This window comes from Chironomus tepperi, unplaced genomic scaffold, assembly GCF_022539635.2.
Source record: "Chironomus tepperi strain 1889 unplaced genomic scaffold, CSIRO-AGI_Ctep_v1 contig_465, whole genome shotgun sequence".
Classification (NCBI taxonomy): domain Eukaryota; kingdom Metazoa; phylum Arthropoda; class Insecta; order Diptera; family Chironomidae; genus Chironomus; species Chironomus tepperi.
In genome coordinates, this window is record NW_027226587.1 from 1,354,078 (window position 1) to 1,374,690 (window position 20,613).

The window sequence follows — 20,613 nt, forward strand, 5'->3', positions numbered from 1 at the left end:
CCAAAGAACTATTGGAAGGAAGCTGTCGATAAAGATAGTAATGCAATTGGTATCGGAAATTGGCAAGTGGTAGCCAGCGACAGAACCAGCTTCAGGCGACTCCTGTGGAAGGTCATGGATCACAACTGATCTGTTCCTTCTAATTCCGGTCGTATGCTTTTACCTTTGAGGTATCGGGGCTGTTTTGTACTGCTTGACAGAATGCCAACTTAAACTATTAACCAGCTCTGAAGGTTTCCAGACAGTGTATAGATCTTTACCTTGATATAATAGTTAGGCCTAGACTGTTAGGCAAGAATGCTAGGCTAGACGGTCGACTATTTTGGCATGATGCTTGACGTAATCTCTAGTTAATAGCTAGTCGATCGTAGTTCTACTCAATCCAAGGTCTAGTCGATCGTAGGTCTTCTCGATCGCAGTTCTTGTTAGTAACTAGAAATTGTTCATCTTGGCAAGGAAAGCTACATCAGCTAAGAAGATCTATTGTCTAAGCTTAATTAAAAAGCTGTAAATTTGAACCATTAAGTTAAATTAGACTTCAATTAATGCTCAAACAATATTTTTTTTAAAAACCATAGATTTTGCCTCAAATTAGAATATCTAAATAGTCCTCCATTAACCTTCCAGACACAGCATTGTAAGATGTCACATAAATAAAATTAATTGTTAATTTGCAAGGCCAGATTGCGATTACAATTGACACACAGACCTAAATCACGTAAAAATTTGACAAAAGATTCTCTTAGGATTAATTCAGCATGTAGATAGGACAGTGTTGAACGTGTTCTATGAAGTATTTTAATACGTGACAAGATATGAGAAAGTCATGAATTTTTACAGGTAATGATGTGTCTACTGATAAGATTCACTTTTTTTTCTAAAACATTAAAAAGTCGTCAGTGGTAATTAAAGCTTGACAGTGGCTCTAAACATCCAAAAAACAATGCACATGTGTATTTCACTTAACAATTATAATCATTAATCTTTCATTTCGTTAAATACACACGCAGAACATCGAGATTGAAATGCGCGCGAGTCTCTGTTTTGTGTATTGTGCGCACAAGGTCGTTTGTGGTTGTCGTTATTGTAGAAAATGAAATGAAATGAAATAAAAAGAAAGAAAAGAAATTTTTTTTTGTGTTTTCTTCTTTAATTCCGGATTTTGAACAGAAAGAGAGCTATATGGAGATGCTTGTATGCCGAACACATTATCACCAATTCAATATCTTTATGATGTCTTTTGGCTTATAAATATAAAATAACCGATGATGATGAAGAAGAAAAAAATCGGAATATGAAGGAAGAAGCAGAAAAAATTAAAAGAGAAAACTTTCGTTTTTTAAAATTAAATGGCATCAGTAAAAGAGAAAAGTTAAATATTGGGCATCAATTTAATAATAATAAAAATGAGGAGAGAAGTATAAGAAAAAAAATTGTTTTCTTCTTTGTCACGATCAGTGATAATGTCCACAATATAATCATAAGAAATTGGTATGAAATTATTCGCAGATTGGGATGCTGCAAACGCAATTGATTAGATTGATTGAGCTCAATATTGATTTATTATAATTGATTTGGTGGTTAGGTTTGCAATAGCTGGCATTACGTGTCGTATAGTATGTTTTGTATGACTCGAGTGGATATATAGAGGATTTGTCTAGCTATAAAGACGATTAATTACATTTTTATGCCAAAGGTTACTGTTGTAGCTATAAATTTACTTGAAAAATCATCCGGATTGCATACGGCACCAAAAAGGTCAAATATCTCGCTTGATGCCAGCATCGTGTAGAGCCAGATTCAGAAACTATTGTAAAAATTGTTATCATTTTAGATGTTTACCCTGGTGTTTGACTCTTGGTGTTGGGCAAGTGTCAGGTTCATGACATTATCAACCCATAAAGTCCATGTGTTTTCTAAATCACCGCCATGTAGATTTATTAACAGTAAGATTAAAAAATGCCCTAATGTCACCTTGAAGGATTTTCACTAAAAATAATGCGGTTTACCTCATTGTGCCGCTCGATTGATCTGATATTGGTCAGGAACCAGAATACATTTGAACCTGTGCTTCTCAGGTTGCTATCCTCCCTGAGCTCCTAACTTACGAAGTCCATGGTGACAAAGAATAACTTAAAAGTTCATTCATAAATAGGGAACGACAGTCATGTATCTAAAAATAATTTCCATTTTTCCATTGATTTTGTTCATAAGATGGTATTGGCAATTGGCAGTCAAAAGCCGGCTACCGATAGAACCAGCTTTAGTTACAGTTGATCTCAACGGACATCGAAGTAAGTAAGTAAGTTATTCATAAACAGTTCCTACATAAATTTCAACCTTAAACAAATCCAATCAAATTACTAAATAATTTATCTCACTTCCACAAATTTCCAACATCTTTTAAGTAATACACAGACATCAATGAAATTGATATCTCCATTCGTAATGTAGGTTTACAATCAATATCATCATCATTCATGATGTGTTACTATCTTCATTTCCAGGTCATTGTGTCAAAAATGTTGTATTTGTGTGTTTACCTTTACATTTCACACAATAAATATTTGACTATCACAACTTTTCATAGATAAAGTTTCTCGATTTGAAGTGCTTTGTTCAAAGTCAATTATGATGGTGATGATGATGTTATGGCAGGTTTTGTTAGATTTCTAAGTTGATTCAGTTGAATTTGATGGGTTTTGTGGTATTTGATTCATAATTTCAAATATTTGAAATAATATTGAGTATAATTCAAATATTTTTAGTGATTTGTAAAATTAAACCTTAAAAGATTGCGAGGAAGACCGAAGAACTCTTGGATTGGATGTGTTGAAAAGGATGCTAGAGTCCTTAATATCTTGAACTGGAAAAGGTTTCGAAGGATAGAGTTGTCAGACATTTCCTACGCGCAGCAATGGGCTCTTGTGTGCCCCAGCCAAGGAATTAAGTAACTGTTGTAAATATTTAGTGACCCGAGTGACATAATACAGTAGCTTTATGATTGATACATTTGCTAACGCCAATTGAATTCTACGTTGGAGTGACAGCCGTACGCGCGAGTTAAAGTGGCGCGATTGCGAAGTTGTTCAGTTTTTGGAACCTAATCAGTGTGTACCGACCGAGTGCCCATGTGATTGGGTTCGAGACTCGCATTGGCAAAATGATCAAATTTTATACAATTGAACGTAGTTCACTGCCTCCCTTTGTACACTACAGATAGTAATGTCCTCAAAGAAATGGTCAAGAACCCACTTTGTACTGTAGGCCTAGGTTTGAGTGCGTAGGTATGGCACTGGGGTTCGTAGGTGAATTAAAGACAGTTTTTAGTGTTACGTAACTAGTGAGCAGCCTCTAATGAATTTGATAATTAGACATCAGTACCTGAAATCAGTAACATTCCTAGATTTTAAACTCCACATCATTCAAGTCTAGTAACTTTAATTAATTTCCCGATAATGTCTCCACAACAATAATCCTGCTAATGATGTTTAAATGAAACAATAAACATCACATCTATGAATCCATCATAAAACCAAAATATAATAATAACATCTCAGCTTTTATTGTCACTTACAGGAATGATTTATACATAATTTATTTTCATCATCATAAGCATTGTAGCGAGAGAATTTAGGATTACCAGTATCTATAATTAATATCTTTTCTCATCCATTGCACTGCCCTTCCAGCATGACATCTTAAAGACTGTAAAGAAGCCATCATATCTAAACGAAAATCATGACATAAAATGATGATGATATATGAGGGAAATGAATGCCATGAGATGATGATTTTCGTTTTGTAATGCTGAATGTAATTCTTCATGTTGGATGTAATTGAAAGTTTTATAAGCGTTGAAGGATGATAAATATGGATGAAAAATATTCTTTTCATGTATGTTGGTTTGTTGTTGTTGTTGCTGCTTTTATGAGATGGAACTGTAATTTTATAGCGATAAATTGTGTAATTATCGAGCAGAAATGTCGTAGCTTGACAGACATATTTTTTCTAGCAAATTTTTTTTGGAAAAATATTGTAAATTTCAAGTTTGGAGACAGAGTTGAGATATAGATCCGACGCCATGCCAGAGTCACGCCGACTTGATGACGTATTTTGGATCGATTTAACGACTTGCGCCATTCGAGCTAATCGCATCTGGAGGTCATTTTTATTTCTTTTAAATAGACATTAACTAAGTAAATCATCTAAACAAATAGCGCAAGTCGATTAAGCGATCAGAAACCTGATACAAGGCTGGCATGACTCTGATATTGTGAGACTCACACCGGGTCAGGCTCACACCTGGTCAGACTCACACCTGGCCAGACTCACACCTGGTCAGACTCACACCTGCTCAGACTCACACCTGGTCAAACTCATACCTGGTCAAACTCACACCTGGTCAAACTCATACCTGGTCAAACTCATACCTGGTCAAACTCATACCTGGTCAGACTCATACCGGATCAGACTCAAACCGAATCAGACTCACACCGGGTCAGGACCAGGCATGGGGTTGGATTCTCGATTGATAAATTGATTTCTGCTATTCGAGCTAGTTATAAAATCGGGGTCTCTAAATTTCAGGCATTCAATTTCACCACCCCAACTCTAATTCTAGAAATCTTTAAGCATGTCCATCAAAGTTCTTTAAATCCAATCTCATTCCATTCCTTCGCCCTTTCTCTTCTTTAAGAAAAAACCCATCACATTTTATCACAATCATCATTAAAACATCATAAACGATGGCAAAAAAAAATTAAAGAAATGAGGAGCTAGGAAAAAAAAATTCTATGATAATAATTATGATGATGTCTCTTTTATTGTCTTTGAATTTTTTTCATAGTCATTTTTATCTTCGATGTTGGAGATAATGTTCATTGACAAAAAAAAAGGGAATCTCACAATGAGAAACTTGAAAAAAAAAAAATTCATTCATTAATGATCGTTTCCCTTGTCCATCCCTCTTTCATACTTTGTTGTCTGATGCTGGATTTTTGAGATGTTATGATGGGTGGTTGGTGTAATTTGGGTGTGTTGAACTGTTAATTTAGCTGTCTTTAAGGGTCAAGTTCAGTTATGATGTTCAGCATTCAAAAAACAGGAACTTTAGAAGACTGATACTGAGTCTGAGGCTGAGACTGTGACTGAAGCTGAGACTGAGACTTAGACTGTGACTGAGGCTGAGGCTGAGACTGCGACTTATACTGAGGCTGGGACTGTGACTGAGACTGAGACTATGACTTTGACTGAGACTGAGACTGAGACTGAGACTGAGACTGAGAATGTGACTGTGACTGTGACTGACACTGACACTGACACTGAGAATGAGACTGAGACTGTGACTGTGACTGCGACTGTGAATGTGACTGTGACTGTGACTGTGACTGTGACTGTGACAGTGACTGTGACTGTGAATGTGAATGTGACTGTGACTGTGACTGCGACTGTGAATGTGACTGTGACTGTGACTGTGACTGTGACTGTGACTGTGACTGTGACTGTGACTGTGAATGTGAATGTGAATGTGACTGTGACTGTTACTGTGACTGTGACTGTGACTGAGACTGGGACTGAAACTGAGACGGAGACTGAGATTGAGACTGAGATTGAGACTGAGGCTACTAAGAATTTTCCAAAATTTTGGTCTCGATAAAATCTCGGCACACTAGTGTGTCGTCAAAACATTTTGGAATTACCATGAACCGGATGCGGTCTGCGTTTTCGGTCAAGGCTCACAAACAAGGTGAGCGAAATATGTAAGATTCACCACCACTGCAGGAGGGTGTGACGAAACATAGTTTAAGAAACCCTGAAATAAAGTAAGACATAGCAACAGACTGCAGACCTAAATGACAAGAATGCGCTCCAAAACCATCTCCACAATAGCTTCACAAAAACTCATTTCTCCCCTATTTCTGCGATTATTAAAATAACTGAAATGCTGGTCACAATGATGGTATGAATGGAAAAAGGAGGTTTGAGATCGAAGGGATGTAAAGGAACAAAAAAAGCTTTTAAAGAACAATAAAAAGTTTTTCTTTCTTTAAAATTTTCTCTCCTTTTGCTTTATAATTCTTTATTATTATTCTTAATTAAATCATCAAAAATAAAAGCAAGCTTCATTCATATTCATTACAAATAATACAATGAACCTTAATTTCAATTCAATTCTGACGTCGTCTTGCTCATGCGGAAAATGAAACAAACAACAAAAAAGTCTTCTTTTGAGAAATTATGAAAGAAATTTTAATTTTTTTTACTTCTCTTTCTTTCAATCCATTTCATAATTCATCCGATTTCCGCACGTTAAGATGTTACTGCAGTCTTTAGTTTTATTTTCATAATCTTAATTTTTTTTTACGTTTTTAGATAACTTCTTCTCATTGATGTGCATAAAAGAGGTGAATTGTATGAAGTTTGCATGGCTTTTTGGGGGTCAGTTAAGAACGTCTCTTTTGAGGACTTTGATGATATTTTGAATATTTTATAGAGTTTGTCCAAATCTGCATTTAACTGCAGGCTCATAAGTCTGCAACCTTGGGCAAACAATAAGATACAGCCGAAATCAGCAAGATTGTAAGTTTGCAGCTTGGACGAACTATAAAATACACTCGTTTTGGGCTGTACCTTGTAGTTTATGTACCTTATAGGCTTCAAGCCTGCAATTTTGAATAAATTCTAATAATTTGTGATAAATGATATTCGTACATAGTGGCCAAGACTTAAAATTGACGCCTAATAAGTATCCACATAATATGTACTTACTAAAAAAAATCTGAAAAAATAAATGATAAATCTAAATAAAATTCGGGTTTGAACTCGATTGGACAGTTTGACAAGTTGTATGTCTATTCGTAAGGTCAACTAAGGTGTTTTAGGTGGGACTTATGATGTTCTATATGGAACCTTTTCAAATTACTCAGTCACATCACGATGCTAATTTATCCTTCGAACGAATGTCACAAATCGATTAATCGATCAAAAATCCGACCGATTAGACCGATTAAAGTAAATCTGAATTAAGACTCGGCTTTAATTCGACATCGTGACATAGTCACGCTGACTTGTTGTCGGATTTTTAATCAATTAACCGACTTCTGTCATTCAAGTAGACACTCAATTAGTCAAGCAATAGCCTGTCCATTCGAGTAATCAGCCTCATAAATATTAAAGTAAACATTTAATTTATTTTCAATTTTTTTTTCTTTATTAATCTCATCATAAACTTTAGCTCACAAACTTGATGGTAACATAAAATTTTCATTTTGTCATATTCACAAAAATATTTTCAGAGCAAATTTTCAATCCATTTTATGACACTTTACATAATTCCTAAAGCATCTTCAAATCTCATCTTTATTTTTAAAACCTTTTCAATTTACATAATTCCTCTAAAAATATTTTCCATACTTTCCAATTACACAAAAATCAAGCAAATTTCAGATAAGTAATGCAGACAATATTTTTTTTTATGGCAACAAAAACAATGTTATATTTTTTTTATTCCTGCTTCATTTCCACTTGATATTGTAATAATTTTTTATGATGATTTAATTCAGTTATTTCATTTTCGGAACTGAGACAAAAGACTCATTCAACGTACTTTGTTATACTAAATTAAGCGGATTATTATTTGATAGAGTTATGTAATAATAAATAAAAGCAGCTTATTGACTATCAGCATTCAGCATTTAAAATATTTTACATTCACTTGATATAAAGAAAAAGTTTTATGGAGATATTTTTTTTTGGGTTAGCGCATTTTTGCATACTAGAGTTTTTTGACACTTTGGTTTCTTTAAAGTTCTTAAGGTATGGCATTGGAACTTGATTGATTCTAACTTTTTTGCTGAGCACTAAATTAATTTCAAGTTGATTTACTTTAAAATTTTCTTAAAAATCGCAATAAACTTTTCAAAGTGGAGCAATTTTCTTAAAATTTTAATTTAAAATGCGCTTCAATCACCAAAAAATCAGATGACAGCCTCTCCATAAAATTTTATTATCAAGCAACAGACATAACATTCACAAAAATTCACATTCACACAACAGTTTTGAAAACGTAAAAAAAGGTGAAGAAAGTGCCATTATTCATTTATTAATCTCTATTGCTATCTCCTTCCTCTTTCCCCATCTACTGTCTATAATTTTATGGTTCCAATACATAATGAAAATGGCACTTTCATCAGACCTAATAAATTTTGATTGCATATTTTTGAAACTTCCTATCAGTCGAAACTCTTTTTGTCACATTTCAATTTTTCTTGGCATCGGCAATTGGTTTATCTCCTAACACTTGTTGACCTTCGCGACTCTTAAGGAATGTTTTGGCTTCTGTATGTTCAGACTCGGCATCTTCAGTTACTTGCGGCACTGTTTGTGCTGGCTTTTGTTCGATTGCTGTCAAAATTGATTGTAAAAGTCCATCATCTAAGATTTGCTTATGATTAGTTCCATCAAGTTGATTGTCATGTGATTGTGAACCTTGAATTTGAAGTTGGAAGTTACCGACTGAACCTTGATTTTGTGGAACTTCAATTGAGTATGACTTAATAGCTGAGATGAAATCTAGTCCGGAACCGCTTAAACCGCTGTTAAGACCTGGAAGTTGAGATCTTGGTGTGTCTCTTGATTCTGATGGTGTGAGTTCAGAAACGACTGCATTGTTACGTGATTCAAGTCCTACAACTTCCAAATGTCCTGATCCTGATGCTGGTGGTCCGTATGAATTTGAAGGTGGTCCATAAGTGTTCGATGGTTGATTAAAGTTGATTGAATTGTGTTGTGGAATTTCCAAACCTTGAGCTGGAACTTCATAACCTGCACTTAAGACAGCTGAATGAGATTCGCCAACCAATGGTGCTTCGTATGTCTGAACAGATCCTCCTGATGGTGGTCCGTATGTGTTTGACAATTGTGGACCTTTACCGCAGTCATGGATAACATGGACATGTCTAATATCATTGTTTTGGAGTGAGAATGAGGAACTTGATGTTGCAACACCGCCAGCTTGAGAGTGATGTTGAGCATGATGCTGGAATTGCTGAACTGGTCCTGGATTTGGGACGATCAATTTCATTGGTGGAATTGGAATGTCATTTGTTGGTGGTGGCAAGTAAGTCTTTCCGCCTGAAAGTCCGTGTGAAATTCCTCGTTGTGCATCTTGTGCTTGAACACTTTGTCCAATTGACTGAATCAATCCTTGTGGAACTGGCTGACGATGAATCAATGGACGAATTGGACGAGCTGGAGTTTGCTGAATTGAGTGAGATTGCGATGAGTAGCTATGAGCAACTGATTGTGCGTGATTGTTTAATGGACGGAAATTTGGTGGAGGTGCTTGTGGTCTAACTGTCTTTGTTGGAATTGGTGGACCATAGTTTGATCGTGGTGGGGCAATTGGTCTTTGTGGAGGTAGGGGTGGTGGATGATGAATAGGTCTTTGTGGAGCAATTGGTCTTGAAGGTGGACCTGATGGCTTTCTTCCGGCATATCCTGATGGGTATTTGCCTGGTGCATAAGAGTCCAATGGAGGTGCTGAATATGAGTCACTACTTCCGGCTGAAAAGCCACTTCCACTTGAGAAGCTATTTGAAGTTTGCACCTGTTGTTGGGGAATTTGTGAATGAGGAAATTTGTGTGAATTGATGGGAAATGAAATTCTATTGGAATTGGTGTTGAAAAAGTGAGGTATACTTACTTCTGATGTGTGACTTTCATGAATTGCTTGTGACTTAATTACTTCGCTATTTCCAGAAACTCCAAGAGTTGATGACACTAAACCAATGGCACTATCAAAATGTCCACCAGATTCAGCACTTGGCAATTGAATGTCTGTTGGAAGGCTTGGGATTGTATCAATTTCTCCATCATGTGTAGCTGAGTGTTTGAATTCAACAAGTCCACTTGGTGGTGGTCCGTATGATGATTCTGGTGGTCCAAAATCTTGTGGATTTTGTGGTACACCATAAGTCAAATGTCCAATTGGTGCTGGGCCTGAATATGAGCTACCACTTGATGAAACGGAACCAGATGATGAATATCCTGAACTTGTATGGGCTTGTGGTGGCAAGTAGTTGTTTTCAATAGCTGGAGGTGGTTGAGGTGGTCCATAGGTATTTCCAATTGAAGCAATTGCTGAATCAGATGAAGCATGTCCACTTCCAACAATAATTGGTGGTCCATAAGATGAGTCGGGTGTGTGAATTGAGTTAGCTGATCCACTGCCACTTGAAGGTGGTCCGTAAGTATTTTGAGGAGCAATTGGAATTACTTGTGGGGCTGGTGGACCGTAGTTATTTTGTGGTGCAGATGGAGCTGATGGTGGAATAACAAAAGTGATTTCTTGATTAACAAATGATCCTGAAGAAGCTGATGATCCACTGGCAAATGAATTTGGAGCTCCATAAGTGTTGTGTGGTGAAATTGGTACTGGTGCTATTGGAGCTGGTGGTGCTGGTGGAACTGGTGGTCCATAGTTGTTTTGTGGTCTACGTGGTTCTTGTGGCACACCATAAGATGTGTCAATTGATCCAAATGATCCAGATGATCCACTTGAGAATGAGTTAGATGAACTGCTTCCGAATGAGTGTGATGCACCGTGATTGCTGTGAGATGCTACTGGAGCTGGTGGTCCGTATTGTTTTTGAGGATTCGATGGTGGTGGTGGGACTCCATATGATGTATCGATTGATCCAGATGAACCTGATGATCCACTGCCGAATGAGTGTGAGGAGCCGTGGCTGCTTTGATGTCCTACTGGAGCTGGTGGTCCATAATGCTTTTGTGGGTTTGATGGTGGTGGTGGAACTCCATATGATGTATCAATTGATCCTGAGGAACCAGAAGATCCACTACCGAACGAGTGTGAGGAACCGTGATTGCTGTGAGAAGCTGGTGGTCCATAGTTGCTTTGTGGTCGACGTGGTTCTTGTGGTACACCGTATGATGTGTCAATTGATCCAAATGATCCAGATGATCCACTTGAGAATGAGTTAGACGAACTGCTTCCGAATGAAAGAGCTTGATGATGGTGGAGGTCCATATTCTTTTTGTGGATTTGCTGGTGGTGGGCCATATTCTTTTTGTGGGTTTGATGGTGGTGCTGGGACTCCATATGATGTATCAATCGATCCAGATGAACTTGAAGATCCACTTCCGAATGAATGTGGGGGACCATAGTTAGTTTGAGGAGCTACTGGTGCTGGTGGGCCATAGTTGTTTTGTGGCTGACGTGGTTCTGGAGGAACTCCATAAGATGTGTCAATTGATCCAGATGAGGCTGATGATGATCCACTTGTGAAGGCTGTTGAAATAAATTATTAAAATTTGGTAGAAAAATGAACTTTATGGATATACTCACATGTATCTTCAGGTACTACAATAAGTGTATTAAAGCTTCCTCCTGAACTATGATTTGGTGGTCCATAAGATGTGTCAATGCTTGCTCCTGAACTTGCAGCACCTCCAGCTGAATGAGCAATTGAAGGTCCGGGAATTGGAATCCATCCATCACAACGAACATCGGGATTATGATTGTGTGTGAATGCTTCAAGACTTCCGCTGCTACTGCTATGTCCTCCAGCTACTGAAGGTGCTCCATAAGTTGGTTGTGGTCTTGCTGGAATTGGTTGAGGTGCAGGAGGTCCATAAGTGTTTCTTACAGGAATTGGTTGTGGTCTATTGACAACACGTGCTTGTCCATTATGTCCACCATTTCTCATAGAAGCAATTAATCTTTGCATTGCATGTAACTTCCTTTGTCTTTGATCAACCGGTCCTGGTTGTCGTTGTGGTGGTCCATATTCTCTTTGTGGAAATGCTGGCGCTTCACGTCTCTGTGCTTCTTGATTAACAACAGCACTAACGCTTAAGAAGAAGAGACATAAAAGATAGATCTGTAAAAAATAGAAGAAGAGGAATTGTTAATGTCATGCTTATAATTGAATCTAATTTCATCAAATGACCAAACGCGGAATAGTGAAAACTCAATCATTCAGCTTGTCATCAGGTAATAATTTTTGGAAGGTGTGCTTTATGCTTTTGCTAGCTCATTACATATTCTCATTCATCATTCAATTATTTTAACCTCAAATATGGAATGAAAGCGAAGCAGTTAGTAATTTGGAAGTAGTACAATATAATGGTTTGGTGTCATGCTATGCTGTGAGGTAAGAGAAGCATCATGGGTGATAATTAGAGTGAAGAATGTCTGATGTAGTTTGATTCTGATTTTATCAGGGATTTTGGATGCCAGTATCGACTTGGCAACTCTTGGATCAGTTTGTACGTCGATTGACGTGAAGATGCAGCTCAAAGTCTGCTCCAAGAAGCTAGAAGATGCTCGATTTTACAACTTTGTATCAATCTGGGTCTAAATACTCAAATAGCTAAGCTGCTAACCCAATGTGCAATCAAATCACACTCAATCCCAACCAATACCTGCTCCACAAACCCAAATGACCCAGTAAAAGTGTTTTTGTGTATATTTACTTTTGACATTAACTGACTCATTTCTCATTATGATCGCTCGCGTTTGAACAATAATATTGTTTGTATATCCACTTCAGAAACGCAAGAGAGTAAAAAAATAATAAAAAAACAGAATGAATGAAAAGTGAAACTGAAGTGGAAGAAAGTTTTTTTTTTTTTTGCGGTAGAGGAAATACAAAATTAAATTTAAAGTATGAGAATTTTGAATGCTAATTGAAAAGTAATTAAATTTTATTTTTGAATATGTTCACATGACGTAAATGTGATAAATGACTGACACGATGGCGTGTTGATGTTGAATTGAAGTTGTGAGAATCAAATAATAGTGTTGAATATTGGATAGATTACTAGGAAGTGTTATTAGATTTCCAGGTAAATTTGAATATTTTTAGTGCCTAGATGTAGCTTTACATTGGATAGCTGAATATTCATTGAAATCTATATTTCATACCCTAGATTTGAGCTAATTCCATGAATCAATTTTCTATGCTTTGTAGTTAAGCAACTCAAGCAACTTATAGAATCACGGACAGCACAGAGTGTTTGCTAAGTTGCCATGTTATCATAGGATGCGAAGTTGCCATGACAACACCATGATGTTGATTTTGATCAATTTTCAAAAATGCGGTTCCCGGAATTGTGTTACTCGGGAATAATACTATACAGATTGTAAGCATCTCCTTCAGATAATTCTGCTTCTACGAAACATTATTCAACCTGTCTACAAACTTACAAAAATCCAAAAAATCGATCGAGCAACATTCTCAAATTCTCAATCATGCACAAAGTTGAATAAACTCAATAAAATTCAATTCAACTTACTTTCGCCTCCAGAAATTCACAAAAAATATTGTTAGTCTTAAATCATCACAGTTCGTAAATTTTTACGACATACTTGATATTTTCCTGAATTTTACAAAATATATTTTATTGACATTTTTATATAGTTTGTCTGAAGAGTCACAAACAATTTACTATAAAAACAAATAACCGTAACAAATTGTGGCAATAAAAGGCAATTAAATGAAATATTCAGGGAAGGGTCGATATTAAGTGATGTCAATTGGGGTCTACATCTATATGGTATGGATTAGGATAGTTTTAAGGGTTGCCAGTTAGATGTGATAAGGCCGGTAATAGAGTCGGATGAAAAGAAACCTAGGTTTAGTTGACTACCATTTGCATAGTAACCTAGCCTCCACATCGGAGTATGGTTCCAGTGTTCCTAATACACCATTAAGAAGCAATGAGCATACTCACTCAAATGACCCGAATCATGTGTATTTCAATCATTATAATTGTGCATGCCCAATTTCGTGTGTATAGTTTGCTAATCAGATACAAAGCTCCATTTAGAAGCTTCACGAAGTTCAGAGTCCAACTCAGCATGGACTACACTTCCTACTTTGTAGGACTATTAGGAGAACACCCACTTAGCTTTTGAACGAATCTAGCATATTAAGCATTTTAGACATTGTCATGCAGCTCAAAACTCGTTCAATTGAGTGAAACTTGACTCCAGAGTTCGAATGCGACTTGAATTTGTTATGGACATAACTACTCAGCTCCATATAAAATTCGAGTCGACTGCGCCCTCAGCTTGACCAGTCCAATTTCAAAAGAGCGACATCATTTATGATCAGATCATTATATCGTTATAATTCCATATCATTATGCTTAGTTTGAAAGTAAAACTTCTAAAATTATCCATAATAAATCATTCAAGCTGTTAATTTAACAGCCAATAAAGCTAGATAAGTGTAATTTTCTAAACACAACAAACACACATAATGTTATAGATATTTTAAGTAAGAAGCATAGTGAATATTCATTAATGCCTAATATTTTCATTTCTTCTTTTATCTTTTGTGCTTTCTTTGTTATTTACATATTTCTATGTATATGCTGCCGGTACCATTTGTGTTAATAATGAAAAAAATAAATATATAGAAGAAAAATGATAATGATGTCGAAGAAGAAAAGAGACAAAAAACAAAAAAAGTTAGTAAGAAGTTCATTGTTGAATGAATGACTGAGGTGCATTTTTATCGCGATAAGTGACTTGAATCAGCAAATAATGGATTATGTAAGGAAGTTTGTGTTTTGTTTTACAAATTTATTTTTAATTTGACGATTTTGAGTGGATTAACTGTTGGAAGTAGTTTTGTAGTATTCAGTGACATCTTAGGTGTTTTGTAGTTTCTGAAGTTTTGTAGTTCGTGGAGTTTTGGAGAAGAAGAAGACAAATGGTTAGACTTGCAAACCTAACGATAATTAAGAGACAAAACTGGGAACTTGACTTTTTAATTATGATTCATTGAAATTACAAACTCTAGTTAATTTTTAGCAAATATTTGAAAAATCAGCACGTGTCCATAAAATTAAGTCGTGTTTGGTAATTTTGTACCAATTAACTGTATGGAGAATAAGATCTGTAGCCGATCGCCACACACAGAATCAGCTAAGTGGAAAAATAGGCAAATATATGATTCTTGGTTCTAAGTACAGTGTTTTCTCGTCGTCGAAGAACCATATGTTTGCCGATTTTGGTTGAACAATCAAACGATACATTAGTATTGACACGTTGAGATCAAATGGTCTGCATAAGCAGAATCAAGCGTATATACCCATGGCAGAGGCTCTTCTATGGAGCAACTATTATGGCTATCAAGTGATTTCCAAAGCAATATTATGTGGTATTTAACACAGAGCATTATGTTGATTCTCATCGTTCTCTGATGGGAATCGAACTTACGTACTCACAAAAAAGTAGTAGAAATTTTAGGTCGGTTTAACCATTTCTCGGCCACATAGGCTTTAGTCTCGCGCTGGCAGAATTGCCTATATATGGCCCGATACCACAGACTCCACTTTTCAGACACCACAACAACAAATTTAAAAATCAATCTTAAATCTCATAAATCCTCTTACTAAACTTATGCAAATCTATTGCTACTTTCTTTCCGAACAGTCTCCAAACTGACCAGACAAGTTCTTCAATCTTCTTTATATAAAATTGCATAAAAATACCATAAACATAAATAAATAGAAGCCAACAGCACATATGCGGCACAAGTAGGGCTTTTTTTTACTATTAATTCAAATTAAAGAATGGGAGAAAAACACACTTTAATCATCTCCAAAATAAAAGATGAAGACTTTCTCTTTTTTTTCGGATTTTGTTTTCATTGAATAAAATCAAAAAAAAATGTATTGAGAATGAAATTTCCATCACGAAGTCATCGTTTATATTTAATATCATGTTTATATTGCTGTTCCGATAATTTTCAATACCCCGTACACAAGAAAAAGAGATTCATTAAAGCAATATTTTTTATTCTTCTGCTCGTGCATAAAATTACGACGTCGGCAACATATTGTTATTTAGTTGCTTTTGCTTGCTCACGCGCGTCCTTGGTGTGGCCTATAATGGTCATGTTACATTGTGCATAAATGAGTATGGTGTGAAAAAGAAAGTTCATTGTTGAGCCGTTGCCCTTTTTTTGCTCACTTTTTTTCTTCTTAGTTAATGCAAAAATTTTGTTTAGAAAAGCCGTGAACTTGATTTGTCATTTTGGATGTGGGTGGAATTGAAAAGCTGTGAATGTTTTGCTCGTTTTTTGTTGAGTTGATGGGAAAATTTGCTGATGACTGTTGAGTATTTTGTTGAAATGTAGAATTGAGCTTTTTAGATTGTTTCCGCCATTTTTTATTCAATTTTGTCACTTTAATTTGAATTTTTATGAAATTTCGAATTTATTTACAATTTTAGGATATTCTGTTCCACTTTTGCCATGTTTTTAGTCAGTAATCACATGCTTTTGTAAGAATTTACCTTTGCTATTTCAAATAAATCGAAAAATACTTTTTGAAGTGAGAAAAATTTTGAAAAATTGCAAAAAAATTTCAAATTTTTTAATAACTGTTAACTACAAACTTAATAATTACTTCCGACAATGCCCTCCAAACTTGTTTACGTTCAATTTTTCTCCCATTCTCTTATGACTTTATTGCTAAACATTTGCAAATGTGGGCAACCAATTTATTTCGCCTTGCCCTTTACCGAGATTCTTCTCTCTATCTTTTATTACCGTTTTTCTTTTGGCAAAGAAAGTTTCACTTCTTCTTCCATCGTCTAAGTATTATGCCATTTATGTAGCTAATTTATAATGCCATATAATATATATTTCCATCTCAATCGTTCTCTTCCATTTCATAGCTATGAACTTTAGTTGAGCTAACTAACCTTGCTAATTTACTATAATATAATCTGAATAGAAATTAAAGTTGTTCAACCATTAAACTGTAGTGATTCTGCACCATAGTTACATGTGAGTGGCTTGTGGAAGAACTTTAGTCGAATTTCATAAAATTTTCTTGCTTTTCTTTTCTTTACTCTTGAGATTTTCTTGAGTCTTTTGGGATAGTTTTGTGAGAATTTCATTGGAATTGTGATTCAAAAGTTTGAAGTTTTGGGATCTAAGGGAGCTTTGGACGCAAAAGAGATCTTAGAGTCTATTAACTGCTGGAGTCCACCACTGTTCCATTAGTCCATGTTTTCCAAACTCAGTTCCACTAAACCCAATTTCACTAACCCCAGTTCTCTTAGCTCCAGTTCTGCTAATCCCAATTCCCTTAGCCGAAGATCCTCTAACCCCAGTTCTGCTAACTTCAATTCTCCTAACCCCAGTTCTCCTTACCCCAATTCCCCTAACACCAGTTTCTCTATAACCAATTCCTCTTACCCCACCTCCGGTAATCCCAGTTCCCTCTTAATATAATCATTATTGATGCCTAATCACCCTCAACACCGACCAAATTCTACCCAAAATCCCCACAATGACACACAGCACTCGATTTTAACTAGTACACAGCTTATTGCCTTCTCATGCTACTCACACGATATGTAAAAGAATAAAAACATTGAACCAATTAATTAAAGTTATAGATATTGAAGTGGAAATAGAACGGAATCAAATACAATATATCTGCACGTTCCTTAAATGTAAAAAAGAACGGCAATGTGAAGAACAAAACCGATAGAAAGACAGAGTAGAAAAGTTAAGTTAACTGAAAAGCAATTTCCCCAAAAATTTTTCTTTCTCTCAGCTTCATTACTTCATTTAAGAATGTAAGTAGTAGGAAAGAAGTTAGTCGAGTGTAAGTCAATTACATGAAAATGGTAAGGCAAGCATAAAGCTTACATGGGAATGAGTTGTCAAAACATATCGATAATCATAAAAACTAAAGTTTCTCTGTACAGTGACCTGACATGTAAGAAGAGTTGGGTATTGTATGATTCCTGCAACAGCATGAGACGAAAATTGAGAAATTAACTTTAAAAAAAAATATTGTTTTGATATCAAGTTGAAGACAATTTTCTTGTGATGATGGTAGATGAAGTGGAGTGATGATTAAATCATGGTACTGGAAAAGGGGTGTGCAATTGCTTGAAATGATCAAAAATCATCAAAATTGAGAGCACTCTTGGTCAAGACGCAGTTGACTTACCAAGACCTTGATAGAGCTCATGGATTACAATTGATCTGTAAGAACAGCAAGGTAAGTAAGGAAGTTTGCCTACCCTGTCTATTGAGATAGTAGGACTCTTGGAATCGAGAATTAGCAAATGGTAGTCAGCCTAAAAGCAAGCTTCAAATGACTTCTTTAGAAGGTTAAAGATCACTATTGATCTGTATTGCTAGTCAAAGACATGAGCAACTATATCCAACCTATCAACTATTTAACAACACAATCTCAACCTTAGTTCACTAAAGTCAAAATAATCAACAGATTCCTCTCCTTGTCCAGAACAAAATTTAATAATTCTTCATAAAAATCACTTCCTCATAATCTTCATTAGATATTATGACTCTCAAAACTATTGAATTTCATTATTAAATATCTAAAAACTTGTATCTCAGTAAGTCTTGTATCATGTCTTGTATGTAATTTATTGTTAATTGAAAACTTATGTTGTGCACTCATACAATTATGGTTCTTTGGGTATGTAATCAATAAGACCACATAGAAGATGATATGAGTAAATTTTCACTATGTTGTTGCTTTGATTCTACATGAGATGTATTGTCGACAGATTGTTTTTTAGATCATGTTTACTTTGTTACATAAATACACAAAAATTGAATGAATCAAATTAATGAGGAAAGCATGATGTGATTTATTAATTATTATTAAGTAAAATTATTATAATTGTTGAATCGTGTTCAATTTGAGTCTGTTACGATTGTGATATGATACTCAATTAAAAATTATATAATTGGCTATGAATTTGATGATTGATTGATTGTATTGTGATTTTAGTATGATTGATTCTGAAGCAGAGCAGCATTTTAGTCTAATTTACTTGTTCTAGACAAGGATTGAAGAGCAATAAGTGGTATGCTCACAATAAGAAGAACAGATTCTCGATAGCATGGTCTTTGACTGTTAGGGTTGGTGTTTGTATCCGTCTTAACTATTGAACACAAATTAAGCAAAAGTTCCTTGATAGCTCACTTAGCAAGGTGTCGCTCATGCAAATTGGTGTTAAATTTTGAAATCCCGAGTTCGAATCTCATCCTTCAGCCCAATGAATTTTCGGAAGTTTAAATACTTCGGCTTGTTAATTGCAACAGCTTAAAGACGGAAATCTAGAATTAAAGACATCTATGAGATGTAAGAACGTCCAAAGAATTCATGGAAGAAGCTGTTGGCAGAGAACAGTGTTGGCATATGATGTTAGAAATAGGCAGATGTAGACGATAGAACCCATGGATTGCATATTCATGGCCAACGAAGTAAGAAAAGCAAGAACCTGTTAATTAATTGATGTAATTACAATGAGAATGGGAAGTCTTGATCTCGATCTTATCTGTGACTTCAAACTAACATTTCACACAATCCTAAAGCCTCCTCTCATCGCAAGGCTGAACAGACATCACTTGTGGATCAACTTAATATCCTATTCACATGCCGATGACCTTTTATCTCTCCCAACTTTTCACGACATCCATCAATAAACAAGATATGATAACACAAAGCCATGCACAAAAAACTATGATGAATATGAGAAAGATTGATGAATAAACATTATAACCCTCACGTATTTTGCACTGCCACATCATATTCATCAGATACATTTTATAAATTTTCATAAAAGCATATACATGGTGCCTGAGATATGGCACAAAGATGCAAAAGAGTAAAAAGTTTTTCTTTAGAAAATAAAATAAAAAAATCTAATTTTAACTTGCAACGACACGAAACTTTTTTTTTGCTTCCCATTCAGTGGAGTTCGTGGAACTAAAAAAGTTTTCCCTCCTTTTGTCGTGCTTTTACTTACTGAGAAGAAGACACGTCGCTTATTCTTCTTAATTATTGAATAGGGAAAAAAGAGAGCGAGTACAAAACTTGAAAGTTTTGTAGTGTCATTATCTTCACCCTAGAAACTTGAACTTACTATACTTTTTTTAGTATCGTACGCAATGGAGGCGCCACACAAGCCAATTATGAATGACACTCGTGAGAAAAAGGGAAAATTGTTGATTTACTTTACACAAAAGGTATGCAACTAGCATTGAAAATAGAAAAAGTCACTCAGTTTTGTTCGCTTAACGATAATTTAATAGCTACCATAAGCAGCCGAGTGTGTGAGCATGCAGTCATTGTCGGATAAATTAATTGCAATATGTTTATTGTTGCGTTAACTATTTTAAGCTTATGGTTGTTAATAATTTGTCGCACGTGCTCAACATAAATTCGTGGAATTATATTCATAACCGCATTGTGATTTGCTTGTTGGTTTTGTCGACTATATTTGGGATGCGAGTGTGTGCTTTATTAGTTTGGTAATTGATTTTGAATTGTCGTTAGAAATGGAAATTGATTAAAGCTGTTCCTTTATAATTTTTAATCACATTTATTCTGAAATCATTCAATTATTTCAATTTAATGTCAGTTCCTTCTTACCCCTATCAATGATGACATGTCAGCAAGAAAAAATCTCAATTACTCAATGACTCACAAAATTTGCTTCAATTTTTTCTCACATGTCAAGCACGAGAAAGAGAAAAAACAGCAATGATCGACATTTTTCAAAGTAGATTGAATAAG

General features: G+C 35.3%; 2 protein-coding genes across 2 annotated transcripts; one reads left to right on the forward strand and one right to left on the reverse strand.

Moving 5' to 3' along the window:
• Window positions 1–5,242: 5,242 nt before the first annotated feature.
• Window positions 5,243–5,659, forward strand: Srg3 (Sting-regulated gene 3). The gene has a single exon (XM_070651600.1). It carries the CDS (start codon window positions 5,243–5,245, stop codon window positions 5,657–5,659), a length of 417 nt encoding a protein of 138 aa, XP_070507701.1.
• Window positions 5,660–7,191: 1,532 nt separating this feature from the next.
• LOC139099204 (collagen alpha-1(I) chain-like) lies at window positions 7,192–12,526 on the reverse strand. Its single transcript, XM_070651601.1, has 5 exons — window positions 12,461–12,526; window positions 11,369–11,903; window positions 11,081–11,311; window positions 9,707–11,028; window positions 7,192–9,610 (listed from the first exon to the last, which is right to left on the reverse strand). The coding sequence occupies exons 1-5, from the start codon at window positions 12,524–12,526 to the stop codon at window positions 8,261–8,263; spliced, it is 3,504 nt and encodes a 1,167-aa protein (XP_070507702.1). The 3' UTR covers window positions 7,192–8,260.
• Window positions 12,527–20,613: the final 8,087 nt, after the last annotated feature.